This window comes from Dipteris shenzhenensis, chromosome 9 (assembly GCF_047967505.1).
Source record: "Dipteris shenzhenensis isolate YYH24624 ecotype China chromosome 9, Dip_SZ_1.0, whole genome shotgun sequence".
Taxonomy (NCBI): Eukaryota; Viridiplantae; Streptophyta; class Polypodiopsida; order Gleicheniales; family Dipteridaceae; genus Dipteris; species Dipteris shenzhenensis.
The window spans coordinates 22,731,385-22,752,540 of NC_141604.1; the positions used below are offsets into that span (position 1 = coordinate 22,731,385).

Below are 21,156 nucleotides of genomic sequence, written 5' to 3' on the forward strand. Positions count from 1 at the left end.
TATCACGATTGAATTCAACGCGAGGTATGCAGAAAAGATGTCTTCCAGGTACGCTTTTCGAGATTGCTCTTGCAAATCTGAATTTCCGCTCATGTATGGGCTGAATCGTTGGCTGATGATGTGCGCTCATGATTGGGAGAGTTGTGGAAGAAAAAGAAGTCCATAGGCTGTGTGCTCTCTCTCGGTTGCTACGTGTTTGGAAACCGTGATTCCCTGAGAAGGGTAGGCGATGAGAATGTTAGAATTATTGTTATAATTCAGCAGTGACCAATGTAATGTAATAAGTAGGTTAGGGGCACTTTTCCCTCTTTTTAGAGGTTTTTCCCCCTAACCACAGTTAGTTCACTAACTATGGTTAGTGAAGGATAAGGTTTTGTCACTTAGACAAAACCTATCCCACTCTTCAGTTGTACTACACTCTTCTATTGCAACTATTGCTTTCAGCTCTCACTCTCCTACTCTCTTGCTCTCCTGCTCTCACACTCTGCTCTCTCTCTCTTTCCTACTCACATTTGGTATCAGAGTAGGTTGACCCTGCTCCCTGCTCCTTGCCCGAAAGCTCCCTGCTCCAAGCTCAACAGCTCGTTGCCCGTCCGTACAAGCCCGTCGTCCGTACGATCCTCCGTACAAGCCGTACCAGCTCCTGTGCCGTACCATGCAGCTTCCGTCCGTACAACCGTACAAGCTAACGGAGCTCTCGCTGTCCGTACAGCTATGTCTGCTCCCATATATTCCGTACGGTATCCGTATCATCGAACAGCCCACCAACATTCCGTACCGTCGCACCAGCCCGTACAGCTCGCCGTCAGTACTCGTATGGACTGTTTTGTACAACCGTACCTTCGCCGTACAGATTCCATACATTTCGTACACTCGCCGTACTGATTCCATACAGCCCGTACATGTGTTGTACTGCATCGTACTGTTGTCGTGCACTGTGCCGTATATCCGTACACAGGCGTCCGTACCTGATTGCGCTGGGTCCGTACTCCGTACAGCTACCATCCGTACAGGTTGCTGCAAATACGTACACAGTATGGATATCCGTACATTTTGCAAGCTCTTGTACTTTTCGTTGGCATCCGCATTTCTGTGCAGGTTATATTCTAGCAGGTACTCTAGTAGTTGGTTTTTTGGCAGGCATTGTTTGCAGATAGCCATTGTTTGGCTAAGATCTTGCAAGAATTTAGGGCATTCCGTATTTGGGGACAGACTTTGCATTTGCTACAGAGAATTGCAAAAATTTTGGGGCTTTTAGTTCATTTGTGCCTTTCAGGTGTAATTTCTTGCAGAAAATTGGGGCTTTTGCAATTACACTGCAATTTTGCAGTGAAATTTTGGGATTTTGCAGGCAGAAAGCAATTTGTGCAACATTTGGGGCTCTTAGACCATTTGCCCCTTTCTGGTTGCAATTTCAAGCCACAAATTGGGGCTTTTGTGTTGGGAGAGCAATTTTGCAGGTTTCAGTTCACGCTGCCTTTCTGTAAGTGTTTTGAAGCACTTTTGGTAGGTTTTGGGAGAGATTGGATGCTCTGGCAGATTTCTGATAGAGACATTACAAAGATTTGAGTTGCATTTTCAGCCAGTGTTTGGCTGTATTTTTTTGGGAATTGTGCACTCCATTCCCAGCAAGGGAATTCAGATTTGCATTTGCTCTATTTTCTTTCTCAGACATGGCCCAGCAAAATCATTCCTGATTCAAAGATGATTACCACTACTCTGAATTCTCTTCCTGAGTCTTATCTCAGCTTTCATACCTTGCTGAATGTGTCATTGAGGGGGGGCACAAATCCTCTCAATTTTCACGAGTTGATAGGACTTCTGTTGCAGGAAGAGCAGACCAAGAAAAACATGGCTTCACGAGCAAGTGAACATGCCATGCTTTCAAAATTCAAGCCTAAAGGAGAGGGACAAGCAAAGACATCAGCAAATCAATCTTCCAGTGGTTCAGGACAGCCTTCTCAAAAGGCTAAGGGTGATGCAGGTAAGCCAAGAAGAAGGGAATATGTCATTACTGCAAAAAGCCATGTCACTACATTGGAGAATGCAAGAAGAGGCTTGCAAAAGAAAAGTAAAACAGCTCCGGTATGGCTGTTTCAGATTCAGCTCCTCATGCATCTGACAATGAGCAAGCTACAGCCAACTTTGTGAAGCACGACTATGCCTTCTTGTCTTGCATTTCAGACTCTCAGTTGGCTGCTCCGGATATTACAGCCACTTGTAATGATGACTCTTATGCTTTTCTGACATACAGTTATGATTCTTCCAAGGATGCATCAGCTTTCAGTGTCAATGAGACACAAAATACATGGTATTTTGATAGCGGTGCCTCAGAGCATATCACTTCCAAGAAGTGTCTTTTCCCTGCATCCACCTCCCGTTGGTAAAAAGGTCACATGTGCCAACAACTCCTCCTATTCAGTTCGTGGTACAGGAGAAGTTGAACTTACAGCCATTGATGGCTCAACATTCAGAATTTCTGATGTCTTGTATGTGCCTCGTATCACAAAAAATCTACTTTCAGTGTCCACTCTTAACAGAGCTGGATTTCAAGTCATTTTTGAAGATGATAAGTGTGCAGTCCATGATAGAGAGCATGACTATGCCTTGAGACTGTCTGGCACTTTGTTGCGTGGTCTTTTTCAGCTTGACATGTATGAGAAAAGATCAGCACATGCTCTTGCAATTTCCACTCCTACTGTTGCTATGCAGAATGCGGAGTTATGGCATGCCAGATATGGACACATGCATTATGGCAGCTTGATGACACTTCAAAAACATGCTATGGTTGATGCATTGCCTCCTCTTGAAACACCTCCTCCACATCCCTGTGAAGGGTGCATTCTTGGTAAAATGCACAGATTTCCTTTCAAGAAGGATGGATCAGTAAAAGCTGTTCGAAAATTACAGCTTATTCATAGTGATGTCTGTGGTCCCATGAGGACTCCATCATTGGGTGGTCATCTTTACTTTGTCACTTTTATAGATGACTACTCCAACTACACTTGGGTTTATGGCCTGAAACGCAAATCAGAAGTGTTTATGGTTTTCAAACACTTTGCAGCCATGGTTGAGAATGAATCAGGACTCAAGATACAGACATTACGCACAGATAGAGGAGGGGAGTATTTGTCTGCAGATTTTGATGCATTTTTAAAAGACAAGGGCATTGCACATCAGCTTACAGTGAGGCTAACCCCTTAGCAAAATGGCAAAGCTGAGAGGAAAAATCGTACTCTTATGGAGATGGATAGATGCATGCTAAAAAGCAAAAGATTGCCTCACAAATTTTGGCTTGAAGGTCTCATGTGTGCCAATTATGTGTTGAATCGGGCTCCCACAAAAGCTTTGAAGACCAAGACTCCCTATGAAGTTTGGCAAGGGAGAAAGCCTTCTGTGGATCATTTTCGTGTTTTTGGATGCCTTGCATATGCTCATGTGCCTGTTGAGTTTCGGCATAAGTTGTCTGATAAGGCAATCAAATGCATTTTTGTTGGGTACAGTGCAGAGAGCAAGGGCTACCGTCTCTACAATCCTGTCACACGCAAGATTATTGTCAGTAGAGATGTTATATTTTCAGAAAATTCAGCTCACACTCAAGCTGAATTTGATATGCCTACTTCTTCCGATGATGTCTTTGAGGGATTACTACCCATTGCCTTGGGTTACCCTGCTGATATATCTGATGCAAATCACAATTTACAGATACCTCCACATGCTCCGATTCAGCCACAGGATGTCTCACCACCTCCACAAGCAGTGGAAGAGGTTGTTCAGCAAGAAATTGCAGATATACATGCAGCAAAAACAGTTCCAAATTGGCTGTTACAAACTCTCAAGGAGAGTAAAATTGATGCTCCATTACCTGGCAGAACTCGTAGTGCAGTAAGGCACATGGAGGGAGCTCTTTCAGTTGAATCAGCTTATGCAGGTACTCTTCTTGATGAGGAGGAGCTTGAGACATTTGAAGAAGCACAGGATAATGTGCATTGGATAAATGCCATGCACGATGAATTGCAGTCCATTCAAAAAAATCAGACATGGGAAGTTGTCAATTTGCCACCAGGTAAACATGCCATAGGTACACGGTGGGTTTTCAAAGTCAAAAGGAAGCCAGATGGGTCCATTGATCGGTACAAGGCAAGGCTGGTTGCAAAAGGATATGCTCAGAAAAAGGACATAAACTATGAGGAGACTTTTGCTCCTACATTCAGAATAACAACCATCCGGTCAGTTATAGCCATGGCTGCAAATTTTGAATGGAATGTTCATCAGTTGGACATTAAAACAGCTTTCCTTAATGGAGACTTGTTGGAAGAGGTTTATGTCAAACAACCTCGGGCTTTGAAATTTCAGGAAATGCACATTAAGTATGCAAGCTGAATAAAGCTTTGTATGGGCTGAAACAAGCCCCACATGCATGGTATGCCAAAATTCATGCCTTTCTGACCAGCAAGGGGCTACACAATAGTCCAACTGAAAGCACCCTCTACATCAAGAAGGATGGGGGGGAATTTTAGTCATCATTCTTTATGTAGATGACTTACTGCTCAGGGTCAAATGAGGATAATATTGCAGATTTTAAAGCTGAATTGCAGACCACTTTTGACATGTCAGATTTGGGGCTGCTACACTTTTATTTGGGGATCCAGTTCAGTCAAGAGAAAAGTGGCATGGTTATTTCTCAATCCAAGTATGTGCAGAAACTCTTGGACAGATTCAACATGCAGGATTGTAAGCCCATAGCTACTCCCATGGAGCCGGGGCTGAAGCTTGATGCAGGTGAATCAATTGATGTCACACTCTACAGTCAGGCTGTTGGATGCCTCATTTATCTCTGCAATACACGACTTGATATTCAGTTTGCAGTTTCTCAGGTGAGCAGATATATGCACAGCCCAAAGACTATGCATTGGCAGGCTGTAAAACGCATCTTCCGTCACTTGCAAGGTACAAAGTCTTTTGGCTTGATGTTTCCCAGGGGGGATGACATGCAGATGCATGCCTATAGTGACTCAGATTGGGCTTGAGACTATGACACTAGGCAGTCCACAAGTGGCAATTGTTTCTTTTTGGGCAAAGCTTGTATTTCTTGGTTAAGCAAGAAACAGTCTACAGTGGCTACCTCCTCATGTGAAGCTGAGTACAGGGCAGCTTTCACAGCGACAGTTGAATGTGTTTGGCTGCGTCGTTTATTTGTTAATCTTCATCTTTCATTGGAGGGTCCTTCTCCAATTCTCACTCATAGTCAGAGTGCTATTGCAGTGGCAAAGAATCCTGTGTTTCATGCTCGCACGAAGCCCATTGAGGTTCACTATCACTACGTCAGAGAGAAGTTGCATGCAGGAGAGATCAGTATGATCTATGTGTCAACACATGACAATGTTGTAGACATTTTCACCAAAGCACTTCCACGTGAAAAGTTTGAGGCATTTCGCAGTGCCTTGAACTTATCTCCTTTTGGTGATTAATCATTTCCTTGTACATGACATTGGCACTGCAGGGGGGTGTTAGAATTATTGTTATAATTCAGCAGTGACCAATGTAATGTAATAAGTAGGTTAGGGGCACTTTTTCCTCTTTTTAGAGGTTTTTCCCCCTAACCACAGTTAGTTCACTAACTACGGTTAGTGAAGGATAAGGTTTTGTGACTTAGACAAAACCTATTCCACTCTTCAATTGTATTACACTCTTCTATTGCAACTATTGCTTTCAGCTCTCACTCTCCTACTCTCTTGCTCTCCTGCTCTCACACTCTGCTCTCTCTCCCTTTCCTACTCACAGAGAAGACTTGATGCTTTCAGCAAGAGATATGAGGATGGATCGTTTCTAACCTATAACTTCCCACACTTGGGTTGTTGATGTGATTGGCTGTGTGGGGATGCGTGAGAGTGGGCTGGTTAGGGAAAGAATTCACTCTAGGTTCAAGGATGAGATTCCTACCCTAGAGACCTAGATTTGCTGCAATTGAGAAGTAGGAGGAAAGAGAGAGCGTTGATAAGCCTAGAAAACGGCTTGCCTAGGAAATTCGGGCATCAGAGATAGGGGCGATATGATTGGGGCAGGCGCTTGGCTTTGGGAAGGAGCGTATGGCCTGATTTTAGCGCGTTTTGGCTATTTTTGGCTGGCTGGAGAAAAGCGGGACCAGATCTAATAAAAGCGAGACTGTTTTTTGGTTTTTTACAAAAAGTAGGTTGCTTTTTTGTTTTTCTCTAGCAAGGAAAGCACTTGCTCTAAATCAAGCACCCACCCTAAATTCGCCTAGCTTTTGATGGCCCTTCCTGGCTATTTATATACCCGGGATTTCTCTCTCTTTCTCACTTCAGCACTTCAGCGCATGAAGGCAAATTTCCCACCCTCTTTCCGTCTGAGATCAGCCTATCAGATTCCGCCATCTTTCTTGCTGTCCTCTACTCGCCTTCTTCCTTGATTCCACACAGCACCAGATTCTCTCTTGAGAAGAGCACGTGTTTGGACGCAGTTGCTTTTCTTCTAGTCCCTCTCCCGTGCAAGATATTTTCCATCCATGGAAGGACATCAAAGTAATGAGACACCTACGTTGGATTACTGTTTTATTGAGATGGAGGATGAGGCTACATTGGAGGTTATTCCTCGTAGACCTCATCACCTGCTACGAGAGATGGATTCCTTGATGGATGAACTCTGGGCAGCTCTTCAGTACTATAAAACCCCTCAGTACCAAAAATATATTGAAGAAGGCTCATGCTATTCTAAATGTAGATAGCTTGTTTTAGAGTCTTTATACCGCTTCCGAGTTATTGAGAAGTGATGAAGAAGTTGCAATCCTCAGTTTTGACCGACACCTAATTATTTTTTGCTCAACTGGATCTTTTGAACCATTCTTGGTTCAAGAAGCTCCCCAATTTTGTATGAATTATGTTCTAAATTGTCTTGTTATTAAATTGACCAGGTTTTGGTTAATTTGGATTTGATTTGTAACTAAGTGGCATTTATAATTTGATTGGTTTTTTCAAATTATATAACGTGTACTTTTGTTCCATATATCTTGCAGTTTTTTATATATATAGTACATTGAGGATGCTTGAGACTTTGTTACATCTTAAACTGGACTTAACTAAGACAATTGGATTTCCATTTCTCGAATCTTGGTGCGTAGATTCCTATTTGGTTTCTATTTGAAGTTTTGATCTCGATGTGATTGTGAGTTATGGTGTTTCTTCGAGTCACTGTTTGGACATATGAAGGTTCTTATTGATTAGACCAAGATGAGTCTTGATGGATATCTTCTTTGAATCATGTCCAAAGGCGGGGTCATTCTGATTCTCACTCTTTTAGCCCGAGGTCGTGGATAGTCGGGATTCAAGAGTTGTTAGGGATGCTACCTACTGGTTTCTTCTTTGACCTATTGGTTGGGGTATTGTAACACAAGGGGGTGATATAATCACATTAAGAAAAGGATTGAGAACGGATTTACCACCTTGACTCAATCTGGGATCATCTGAGTTGAAGAGGGATTGGCTACCTGATTCACTCATATTGTCCACCGAGTTTTTTATTTGCAGTATACTTTGGTGGTATGGGACACTAAGGTATGTTACATTTAAGATTCTTTGATGTGGTGGTATACTCCAGCGTGAAATAATACCCAAGGACCTCTAGGGTGAAGTACAAGTAGGCTGAATTGAATTGGGGGCAACCTGATTAGATTTTTTACGAGGGCTGACTAAGATTCTTTACCCTTAGAGAAGCCATGTATTTTTTGGGTTCAACCCTGGAGCTCCATAGTCTAGACTCAATCTAGGGGAGGGTTACCACATCTCTTCTGATGATGGTCTATTAGTGCCTTGTTTGGAACTTGATGTTCCTAGATAAGACGTCTTAAGAACTGGATGATCCTGTGATTGGAGCGGTTTTGTTGTGCACAAGTTTATACAGGATATTCGGTAGTGGATCTTGTTTTAAGAGATTTCGGATTTTATATTTCCGTAGTCTTTGGATCATATAGGATGTTATTCCTATAATGGTTGACTATATACATGTCTAGAATAGTACCATTGACTGGATATAGCCAACTGAATTTTTACTGATTATCCTCATGTAGGGGCATTTCGAGGATACATCAAGGGGACCATATCTTTGGTCAGGATTTTGCCCATTGATACTGCCATGAAGATTCTTCCATCATGAGTTATGAATGGATACCTAATTGTTCTGCGATGGAAAGTCTGTCATGTATTTCAACCCAAGAATTTGAATTACAAGGGTATTCCGTTGAGGGATTTTCTGAATACTAAGTAATTCAAGAATTAGGGTTGATAGAAATTGCAACCCAAAAATTGGCCTCGAGGGGTTCAATTGATGGGGTTGTTCGAACAATGATTCCTCGATCTCAACCTAAGATTTTGAGTTCAAGGATCCTCAATAGATAAGGTTGATAGAATCATTTACCTTCAGGTACGGATTTTACCATGCTTGTGTACGGATATGTCAACGGAACTAACTCTGTGGATTCAGGCGTTACTTGATTTCTCGAAGAGAATACTCGATGATACGTAACCTTGTTTAGATTGAGAGATTTACTTTCCTTGGGTTGGTTATCAAAGATTATGTCTTTGGCCTTAGATTCTCTTTGATTTGAATCTCATGGAAAGTATAGCACACTCTAATTGATAGTCACAGTATCATTGACTCATCTTCACAGAGAGTTTTCGGGCTTTCTAGTGAACTCAAGAGTGAGTTCTTAGAGGAAGGGGAGTATGTCATGTGCATGGTGTACCTAGGGTTGGATAGCAGGTTAACGTGGGTTACAGGATAGCATAGGACTGGATGGCTATTTTTAGCCGAGATTGCTATATATAGAGATTTGGCTATTTTTAGCCGAGATTGCTATATATAGAACCTTGGCTGTCTCTCAGGGCAGCGAGGTGTTGTGATCTGGACGGAAAGTCTACAGAAGCTCCAGGTGGAGCACGCGGGCTCGAGTCTAGAGATAGCCAGCAGATATACTGGGATAATTCTTCAAAGCTTCTACACCGATAACTGATCTACCAATCACAAAGGGGGAAAAAGACCTTGATTGGCCGATTTTAATAAATGATTTTTATTAAATGATTTTTATTTTAAAGATCGATTAAATCGATTTAAATCACCTTTTTTAAATCAAAAGATTTAACTTCTCTTATGGAATATTATTGTCTTACGAAATATTATCTCATAGCAAGCCGCCAAGTGTGGATGCTTTTGGATGTAAATCTCATATTCCATAAGAGAGTTACATCCAATTCTGATATTCGTGAACTTATTGGATGTGATTCTCTTATGGAATATTATCTCATAGCAAGGCAAACATGGCTGCTTTTGTAGAACAAAGATTGTCAATCTCAGTTATCATGGACACCTCTCCACACAGACTCTGCTAAATTTTATATTCTTGTATAGTCAAGTTCCTTCAAATATTCAAGCTCTCTATTGCATTGTTGGATATGCAACGTAAGAGAACCATCCATGTTATTATTGCTCAAGGCAATAAATAGTCTTACACGAGAGGTGGCCGAATCTGACATGTAGATAGGACCTATCCAAATGACTCAAGAGCCATGTCCAAGGCAGCCAATTGTGATTTTTTTCCATAACTTAAGAACCTATATTTGCCGAATTGGAGAACTTTTGTAAGTGCCTCTGCCTTTTTCCTAGTCATGTACAGCAATGGTATAGCTATCCGTAAGGAATTTCTCCTTGTTGAAGCTAGACTACCCAATTGCAGTCAACATCTTCCTCAAACACATCCTTAACAATCTAGAAACTTACCTTCCAATGAAGCACATTGGTTGTATTAGTTGGTCATTTGTCACCTGTGGCCTCTATCATGACTACATGACGTGGCTCCACATCTTCTACATCAATCTTGAACTGTTTTTATCCTAGTTAGCTAGAAGCCGAGTTGTTGTCCAACCTCTCTATATGTAATGGATGTGCTCTTGATACATTTACTAGAATAGATAGTTGCCCATTGTTAGGTGTTGCGTGAGTCCAACACATGCTCTTGAGAGACTGACCTACGTAGCTCGTGCCCCTGACTGTCCCTAGACAAGCACTCACAATCGGGTCACGGCATACGACAAAATATCCTATAATAGGAACTATTTGCACTTTGTCGATGAAGCCAGTTGTCACCTTGCACCCAAGTGTAGGGTGCATGTGACACAAGGAAGAACTCACCGGTAGTAATGTTTGCTAAGTCGGACTTCATCTTCTTGGACTCCGGCTTCCGCTTCAGATCTGCCTTCTTCTTGAGACAATCTCGCAGTAGAAGCACTTGCTTTTGTCTTCTTCTCTGCATCTTCTACTTTGCCTTTGGAATCCTTACACTTCCCCTTGGTTCCGCCAAGGCTGGATTTAGAAAACCCTCCGACTGTGCGGAGGGACTCCTTCCTTCGATGTAGGAAACCTAGAGCTGGAAACCTTGCTCTGATACCATGTTGGAAATGGAGGAAAGAATCACTCGGATAATCTTCAGCTCCAAGTAGCCTCCTCGCCTTTGATCACAATGATGCTAACCTCACTCGGAAAACACAAAACATAGAATAGCAAAGGGAAACGAGAGAACTCAGAATATATTCATCCACCAATCAGTGGCTCAATGGTGAGCACTACAAAACATCCAGCAAGGGCTAGGATAAACCTCCACTGAGTCCTCTCTTGAAAACTGCAACTCTCCTCCCTTATTCGCACTACCTGAGGTGAAGGCTTCAGCAAAAACTGGATGAAGAAAATGTGGGGGAAGAGGGGTTCATATAGGAAGCTCTCTGCCCCCACCTCTGGCCGACTTGCTGGTTGGTTGCCACAGACTGGGCCTATCAGCCTGGTTGTCTGCTGGCCGACCCACCTGGGCAGCCTATAACAGGCCCTGCCAGTGGGCCTTATTGCTTGCTGTTGCTGCACCTCATGCAGCCCAAACTGCTGCTCCAGATCTTCCCCACATCCTTTCCCCCTCAGTCATATGCCCCGTATGCCCTTGGATTTTTGATTGCGTAAATAGAAAATGGGTAATGAGAGATGCTAGTTAGTAAGGCCTGGAAGCTGAGCTTTAGAAGAGTCTAGGATAAAAACTTACCAGAGAATCAGTGCTGTTTAATGTGGCTTATTTCACACAAGGCTATGTGGACAGGGTGCCAACCTCAGAGCTCCTAAAGATGTAGCCCACCTCTTCCTCAACTGCAGATTTACCAAAGCAGTTTGGCGTCTGGCACATGGTGTGTCAGTTAAGTAATGTGTGTCATAAATAATGGTTCTACTAGGGCATGCTCCACCCAATAGCAAGGGGACTAGTCAATATAGTGAGTAGTCAAGTGGGTCCTCAGGAGTGTATGAAAGGAACGGGGGGCATTGGGTGCATGAAATGGTAGGTCCAAGAATCTTAGGCTAAAAGTAGATTCGAATGGGCAGATGATCTCAAGGGACATTAATGACGGGGTAACACTTTTTGTATATCAACTTGCATTTTCTCTCCCACATTGCATTCATAATGATGTTGATGATGACGATGATGCTAAGATTGATATATAGTCGACTATCGACATGACTATGTTGTACTCATGACTTAGTACTGCCATTTTGCATTTTTTGCATTCTGCATTGGTGTGGATGCTCGTTTAGTAGCTCCACTACCACAGCTCATTGTATCAGGTTTTTCACAGTCTCATAGACCCATCGGTCTTCCGAAGACTTTAATAAACTTTCTTTCTTTCTTTCTTTCTTTCTTTCCCACCTTGAATCTACGTCAAATAGAAACAAATTCTCGCATGAGGGCGCTCTTTTCACATTAGAGGATCATTATTGTGTCATTTTCTGTGTCGTCACACTTATAAGCGTGCATTGGAAACACTTCATTCATAACACTATGACATCATCTACACCCAATGTGGGTGTAGACCAATGTCTAAACATATGCTCTCACATGAACACATTTCCAAACACACACAGACTTTTTTGGGTGAACACACTTTTTTTTTGTGCCCGCATGCGCGCGCACACACACACAAGCATCTATTTATATAAAGCTCTTCTGTTACGCTCTAGCCGAGGTAGCATGACCTCGGAAGAATCAGTCAACATTTCCCTTAAAGGATCTATTTTTGTAATATATTTGTTAGCGCTTCATGTAAATGATCGGGAGGGAATTAATGTCAAGGTCCTAGGTGAGGGTTGATAGCACCAGACTAGGTGGATCTAAGGCTAAGGGCCTAATGCAAGGAATGTGCCTAGGGGCAAAGGATTTAATGCATCCCAAGAGAGGGGTGAAATGTTGCATTAGGAAGGCCCTGTGATGATGACATGTGGCATCTAGATCCATCTAGGGAGATGGGGCTTGTTGAAGCTAGAGAGAGAAGAGATGGATTTTCACGTATGTTTGATTTGGAACTCTCTGTCAGCTCGAACGCTTCAGCAAGGATAAGGCTGGGAGGAATAACGATATGCCATCGCCCGTGATAATCAAGTCTAGTGAATCAGCTCAGGTGTGTATCATCTTCATATACCTAGATGAATCCAGAAACATTCCCAAACTCATCCTCTCAAAACACAACATAGAGCAGTTTCAATCTCACGATAGTCACTCATAAGATTGAAAACCATAAACTCCATCACGCATAGTAGGGACTAGCTACTATGACATCCCCACTAATGTCATCAACGCCCAACAGTGGGTGTAGACCATAGTATAAAAATATGCTCACACATACAAATCCACACACCCACACATACTTGAGCATCCATTTATACAAAGTCTTTGTACTAAGTTTCTGTCGGCACTCCGGAGGTGAAGGGCAGACTCAGCCATGACGAAGGCTAGCACTAAAGGACAAGGCTAATCAAAAAGTAATCCAAAATCTCTTCATTCAAGCTACAACTGCTTGTGAAGTCTAAACGATTTCATTTTAGTCTCTCCCAAACGAGCATCTAATCTAGCTGATTGAGCAACGCACCATTTAAGATAGAAAGAATTATCACAATACTAGTAGGCCGCAACTTGGACGAAAACTTCAAAGTGAAATTTGCATGTCCGCTAGTACGGCAGAAGCATATACCTAGATGAATCCAGAAACATTCCCAAACTCATCCTCTAAAAACATAACATAGTGCAGTTTCAATCTCACGATAGTCACTCATAAGATTGAAAACCATAAACTCCATCACACATAGTAGGGACTAGCTACTATGACATCTCCACTAACGTCAACAGCGCCCAACAGTGGGTGTAGACCATAGTATAAAAATATGCTCTCACACATACAAATCCACACACCCACACATACTTTAGCATCCATTTATACAAAGTCTTTGTACCGAGTTTCTCTCGGCACTCCGGAGGTGAAGGGCAGACTCAACCATCACAAAGGCGACCACTAAAGGAGAATGACAAAAAGTAGTCCAACATCTCTTCATTCAAGCTACAACTCCTTGTGAAGTCTAAACGATTTCATTTTAGTCTCTCCCAAATGAGCATCTAAATCTAGCTGATAGGGCAACGCACCATTTAAGATAGAAAGAATTACCAGCAAGCCACAACTTGGACGAAAACTTCACAAAGTGAAATTTGCATGTCCACTAATAGGCAAAAGCATATACCTAGATGAATCTAGGAACATTCCCAAACTCATCCTCTAAAAACACAACATAGTATAGTTTCAATCTCACGATAGTCACTCATAAGATTGAAAACCATTTACTCCATCACGCATAGTAGGGACTAGCTATTATGACATCCCCATTGACGTATCAACGCCCAACCGTGGGTATAGACCATAGTATAAAAATATGCTCTCACACATACAAATCCAGACACCCACACATACTTGAGCATCCATCTATACAAAGTCTTTGTACTGAGTTTCTGTCGGCACTCTAAAGGTGAAGGGCAGACTCAGCCATGACGAAGGCTAGCACTAAAGGAGAAGGCTAATAAAAAAGTAGTCCAAAATCTCTTCATTCAAGCTACGACTGGTTGTGAGGTCTAAACGATTTCATTTTAGTCTCTCCCAAACGAGCATCTAAATCTAGCTGATATGGCAACACACCGTTTAAGATAGAAATAATTATCGCAATACCAGCAGGCCGCAACTTGGACGAAAACTTCACAAAGTGAAATTTGCATGTCCGCTAATACGGTAGAAGCATATACCTCGATGAATCCAGGAATATTCCCAAACTTATCCTCTAAAAACACAACATAGTGCAGTTTCAATCTCACGATAGTCACTCATAAGATTGAACACCATCAACCCCATCACGCATAGTAGGGACTAGCTACTATGACCCACTGATGTCATCAGCGCCCAACAGTGGTTTCAGACCATAGTATAAAATATGCTCTCACACATACAAATCCACACACACATACTTGAGCATCCATTTATACAAAGTCTTTGTACTGAGTTTCTGTCCGCACTCCGGAGGTGAAGGGACTCACCATACCAAAAAGAAGTGCTTCTAACAGCAGCTATCTTGCACTGAACTGTTCCAAGTTTGTGTAAGACAACCATCTGCAATTCTAGTGGAAAGGAAGAATTTCCTTTCACTGGTCTATGGAAGCCGAGACCTGTTGTAAAGTTAACATATATGACTCTGGCATTCAAACCAAATAGATACTAACCGCTAGCTCTCCAGAATCAGTTCGACTGAATTTAGACACATACAAGCCGGCATCAAAGGACCTTGTCTTGCAACAAAATTACCAGCCCTGTGGATCTCTCTCAGCTTGGTACACCCCAACAGAAAAGGAAGATTGCTTTATATGCTGTGTAGTCCGTAGTCCAACTGTCTTTGCATTTTTACAAATTCAATCTGCATCTCTGCAAATCATACTTTGCTGTACTATCTTTGTGGCAATCATCACCCCCTAAAAATTTATACAGCACATATGGGATCCTCTGGGGTAGACCTTATTAGCTGTAAAAGCAATAGCCAGCTCCTCAGCATACTAACGCAGCACAAAATCCTTCTCATAATATAGGGTGCCTCAGATGGAACTGAAGTGATTGCAAGCTTCTCGGCATCCCAAGAAAGTGTAAAGTTCTTTTCATCATTATATGGGACTGTCTGGCTGAACCTGATAAGAGCACTAAAGATAGCGAAATCCACAGCATCCCAACACAGTGTGAAAACCTTTTCATCATATTATGGAACCTTGGAGTGGACCGATTAGAGCACAAGCGACAGCCAGTTCCTCAGCATGCCAATGAAATCCTTATCATCTTCAACACTCTGCCCATATTGGACACTATGCTTCCCTTCCATTTCAAAAGATTGACAACCTTTCAGCTTTGTATAAATATCGTTCTCTGCAATGTCTCTTACCACCCACCACAAACGAATCCACTAATCCCACTCAGGTAAGCCCGTTGAGTCTCTTCTGGCTTCTCCCATGCTTGGGCTTCCTTTCTCATTCCAAGGATCTGATCACAGTCCTCGTGCATATGAGCATCTGCATATATGTTTGCCATTAATACATACGCTGCAGGAAGCTTTTCATCTAATCTCACCACATTGTCAAAGGCCTCCCTTCCAAGCTCTACATTCTTCCACCTTCTGCAAGCACCTAACACAGTTGCCCATATAACAGCATTAGGTTGGAAAGGCATCTTCTCCACCATCACCAGCGCTTCGTTTACTTGGCCTGCGCGGCCCAGAAGGTCAACCATGCAAGTACAGTGCTCAATAGTGGGGAAAATGTCATACTGTTTCGCCATAGCCTGAAAGTACTTCTGACCAACATCCACCAAACCCACATGACTGCACACAGTGAGAACACTAAGAAATGTGACATCGTCTGGCTGCACTTGCTCCTGCCTCATTCTCTCAAATAAACCAAACACAGGTTCACTTTTTCCCTGGCGGGCATATCCTGCCATTAATGCATTCCATCTTACAACATCCTTTGTGGGAAAGTCTTCAAACAATTGTTTTGCATGAACCATGCTCCCACATTTAGCATAGATGTCAATAAGGCTGGTTACAACAATTACGCTAGTTACAATACCGACCCTATTAATGTGAGAATGTATTTCCTTGGCAGTTTCTAAAGCTCGTGTGTTGCCACATGCTTTCAAGATGGCAATGAAGGTAAAGCTATCTGGTGACAGACCTTGCTGTTGCATTTGTGCATAGAGACTAAAAGCCTCCTCACTTTGTTCGTGCTCAGCATACCCCAGGATCATTGCATTCCAGGAAACTGCATCACGATAACCCAATTCATCAAATACACAACGTGCATCCTCTAGGCTTCCACATTTCACATACACATCCACCAAGGTAGTTGCCACAAATGCGTCTGACTCAAAGCCACTCGTCACTACTTTGGAGTGAATGGCTCTACCTTTCTCTAAGCATCCTATTTTGATATATTTCCCATCAACTTGCTTCACCTCTTCCAGTGCTGCCAGACTACTGCAAGCCTTCAATGCGCCAACAAAGGTTAGATCATTTGGTTGGACATTTTCAAGGTGCATCCGTGCATAGGACTCGAGGGCCTGCGCACCTCCCTCTTGTTTGGCATAGCCCACTATCATAGTGGTCCACGTGACCACATCACGGTGAGGCAATCCGTCAAAGGTACGCTGTGCATCCTCCATGATCCCACTTTTAGCGTACATATCCACCAAGGTTGTCGCCACGAATGTATCTGACTCAAATCCAGTCTTTAATACGTGAGAGTGGATGGCTCTACCTTTCTCCAAGCATCCAGTTTTCACACATTTCCCATCAACTTGTTTCTCTTCAAGGTTACTGCAAGCCTTCAATGCACCAACAAAGGTTCGATTACTCGGTTGAACATCTTCCTGCCACATCCATGTATACAACTCCAAAGCCCGTGCACCCTCATCGTTCTTTGCATAGCCCAGGATCATAGTGTTCCATGACACCACATCACGCATAGGCATGTGGTCAAACACATGGCGAGCATTTACCAAGTTCCCTCTCTTCACATAGATATGCATCAAACTGTTTGTCTCAAACACTGAAAGCTCATTTAAACGTTCCACGGTATTGGCAGGAATTTCGTTAACCAAATTCAGCTGAGGCAACCTCTTCTGGACTGCATTTCTGGCTGCGCATTCACCAAAGGAATGGGAGCAGAGCGGCAGCCTAGGCTGTGGGCCCATACCCAAGACCGTAACCAAGAAGAGGGAACTACAGGAGTAGGGGAGCATCCGTTCAGCATACTATAAAGAGAAAAACGCATGGATTTATAGCAGTGCAGGGAAGCTGTAGCGAACCAGACAGCACAGATCGCCCACATAGCGCAAAGAGGCGATCTCCCAGCAGACTTAAGTAGTCTAGCTACTGGCTGCGATGAGCTGTGGCCTTGTTTCTATCAAAATGCGTTGACTGCTATAGGCTTGACGGTGGCCATGTGAGCGCCACGGCAGTGGCGTTGGTTCAGCCCCAGTGCCTTGGAGGATTTGCGTCCCCATGGCTCCAAGATGCCCCCAGCATTTTCCCTTGCATTTAACCCGCTGGCCTAGCTTTGTGGATTTTGCCAATTCTAGCCCAGCATTCCAATGCCCAAGCCCTGCGATTAGCCCACACACTTTGAGCTTCTTTCCAATTGGCTGAACCAACCTATAACAAACAACTTGCGATTAGTGCACAGACTTTAAGCTTCTTTCCGATTGGCTGAAACAACCTGCAACAACCTTGTCAGGTCCTCATCACTCACAAGCTCGAATCCCAAAGCTTTCATGGGAGCGTGCTTTTTCGCTATGCTGGCTTAGCATCTCCCTGCTAGAGTTTCAGCTTTAGCATGAGTGCGGGGAGGCCCTCTTAGAAGCATCTCACATCGATCCAATGTAGAAGCCATATGACACAACTTCTCTGCCCCTAGATTTGGATGTCCACAAATATTTTGCGCACTCGTATTTGCTTACTAAGGGTCTTTATAGACCACCAGAAGCTGCCCAAAAGGAGCGGGCACTTTAAACGGGTTGTCATGGGCAAAGCCTTTACATATGCATTGCCTGCCAGAACATGACGTTTAAATTCTGAATAGCCCATTTACTGGATTCATTTAGCACGAAAGGGGAAGCAAGCCATTGGCTCTTTCGGATGACCACCCATTTAAAATGATTCAGTTGTGTTTCACATACTTTCTTTGGATAGCATTTTTATGAGTCTATGTAGGTTATGTGCATGCAGTTCTATTAATAGTTGCATTAGTTCATAGATTTCTATCTCCTTGCATTTATTTATTGACGATCAACCCTTATGCTTAATAGTTTCTTTTTGTCTCACAAAGAATAAATAAAATTGTGAATATGAGAGATGACATGAGGTCCATTGGGGCGCAATCCTCACATAAATGGCAATGGTATTGCTTTTATTGCTGAGGTAACAATGTCCATTTTGAAGCCCACCAAATACATGAACAAGGCATTGCTCACATGAGCTCATAAGTTCTCTCTTTGGTAACATGAATATCTTCATAATTGTGATTGTAAGATACTAGACTACAACCACAAGACTCGTTATTGTAGTCGTGTTCCTATCTCGCATCCACTATTGTCATCTTTCTATTCCCTAGTGTTGTGTTGTGGTCAAGAACATGTAGAAAAGAGAGTTGGTTAGGTTCCCATAACGTCAACTTATCTAATTAGAAAAAATACGTATGTTGTCCTCCAAATTCCATAGTAGCATAAGTAAATGCACATTTGTGACTAAGTCCCGAGATAAAAAAGAGCAATGTAGAGAGTGTCTTTGTAACCATACCTCTTCCCTTAACCTCGGCCACACGAGATAACCAAAGCAAAGACCTCCTAGACAAAATGTGTGTGTTATTTCTTTGTGGGGGAAATTTTATGTTCTTTCTTACTTATATTCTATGCATCCAAATTTTAAATGTCATAAATATGCTTCCTTCTTTGCTTACCATCAAATGACAATTTCATGGCCTAATGGCTAAACAAGGAAACTTGATGGCTTGGAATAGATCTAAAGGCTTTATTAAGCAATTCGCAACAAAGAAATGCAAGTGACTCACAATAATGAGCTTGGGGCGACCTTACACAACAAGAAATGCAACATGGTTTATGGTAAAAGATTGATCAGTTCTTGTTCAACTAGATTCTAAAAGGTTATGTTTTATAATGCTCATGACCTTTGCTGGAGAAACTTAAAGACTTTAGCTTTGTAGGATGTAGATGATGTGGCCAAACTCATAGAAAAGCCATAATTTGCTAAGTTGAGTGAATTGCAGTGAGGATCAAATGTAACTCATGGTTGATGAATCATAATTTCTAATCTAAGCAATGATGTACATGGAATATACCCACCTGACAGTGATGGACTGGGTAACAACCATGCAAATATCTTAGGAGTATCATACTCTATGTAACGGCATTTTGCTCATTGAAAAAGCATCTTTTAGTGTCAAATCTATTCTACTATGCTCTCCTTTATCTTTACATGAGCATCATTTTTCATTGCTTAGTAAGTAGTTTTAGTTTGTCTCTCATTCTATTCTAGTTGTGAGATTTCCTCTTATGTTCTATTGAAAGGAATCACCAACAAATGGAATAGAGCTACATATTTGTTAAGTTTTCAAGAGAAAGTTTGGCAACTTGATTAGTCTCTAGATATTCAAGAATTTCTTCAAATAAGTAATGCAAATGTTAAAGGATGAAGCGTGCATATGTTGTTGAGCCTAAATATTCATTTCTCACAACACCGATTGCCATTTTTAGCTTTTGTAAGTGTTTCCTTCTCTCAATTCTACTATTACAGAGTTTGACCACCATCTTTTTTATTGCTCCATCTTTATCCCTCCTTGATTGATCCTGAATCTTCATTGTAGCTTTTTCTTTGGGTGCTTGTCTTCACCCAAACCCCAAAATTACTAGCTTCCATTTATGAGCGAGGAGCCAGTACCCAACGAGGCAGCAAATACAGACCTTTACCTAGTCTTTGATTTGCTCCACTTATTTATGCTTGATGGTATAAGAGTGTGAGATGCTCGTGATATATATCTATTAGCTAATTCTAAAATATTGGAGGATTAGGGGGAGAGAGAGTGAGTGAACAAGAGAATGACTAACTAACTACACACTATGTTGTATTTCATAGTAACAAAAATATAGATGTGTTCACCATAGATGTTTTTATCAAAGGTATATCTATATAATATTAATAATACAATTGGAAAAAATTCCACAATGCTTTAGAAAACTTTCACAAATGTGAAAATTACTACTTAATATATCAAAAGATGACACTTTTTAACATTTTCATAGTTGCAGTCTACAAATATATTTTATAACTAATATTTGGGATGCCATTAAAGTGTACAGACCTTATAAAATAATAAAGAGACAGATACACAAGTCATTAGAAAACGTGAAATTTTAATCCCATAATTTTCTTCTCATGAGCATTGAACTAACAAGGGAACTATAAATCATGTCGAAAGAATAGAGTATTTTTTAGGCTAATTTAATGAATGGAGGGAATGCAATAACAGGATTTTTTAGGGAAATTGCAAAGCACATCCAAAGACTAGAGTGCTCTTGAGGCTAGAATGACTTAAGAGAGTGCAAGTAACATATTTGATTCTCATGTGATTGTGCTAGGGAAATTGCAAACCATTTCAAAGCAATAGCTTAGTTTTGAGACTAGAATGAATGAAGAAAGTACAATATACAATATAGTTTTCATGCACAACCTACCATGGAAATTGCAGTCTACAGACAATGTTAAATACTAGAATGCTCTTAATACTAGAATGACTTAAGAGAGTACGTTAAGACTATTTGGTTCTCATGTACATTCTTTTGGGGGAATTGCAGAGCAGATCAAAAGATGGAGTGTTGCTGAGCCCATAAGGGATTAAGAGAGCACAATTACAAAATTTGGTTCTCATGTGCTATTGAAAGTGTCTTGATGGCTTGAAAGCATTATTTTCAAGCCAAATTCAAGTAAATTATATGTCCTTTTAACTAAATCCAATCAATCAAATGAGGTACAAATATCATGAGACATTTGCATCAAACTATCACTTTGATTACCATAGGTGGTAGCCCCTCAGGGGACAAACAACATCAAGCTGTAGATTATCTAGTTGCCAACTCATTCCTTTTGAGCTAGAGATCATTGAATTTAATGTCACACTAAAGTTGCAATAATGAG

At 41.8% G+C, this 21,156-nt stretch overlaps 1 protein-coding gene across 1 annotated transcript; it reads right to left on the bottom strand.

The window, feature by feature from the left end:
- Positions 1–15,332: 15,332 nt before the first annotated feature.
- On the bottom strand, positions 15,333–17,141 carry LOC147898382 (pentatricopeptide repeat-containing protein At1g11290, chloroplastic-like). The gene has a single exon (XM_087379153.1). It carries the CDS (start codon positions 17,139–17,141, stop codon positions 15,333–15,335), a length of 1,809 nt encoding a protein of 602 aa, XP_087235279.1.
- Between the last annotated feature and the right edge of the window lie 4,015 nt (positions 17,142–21,156).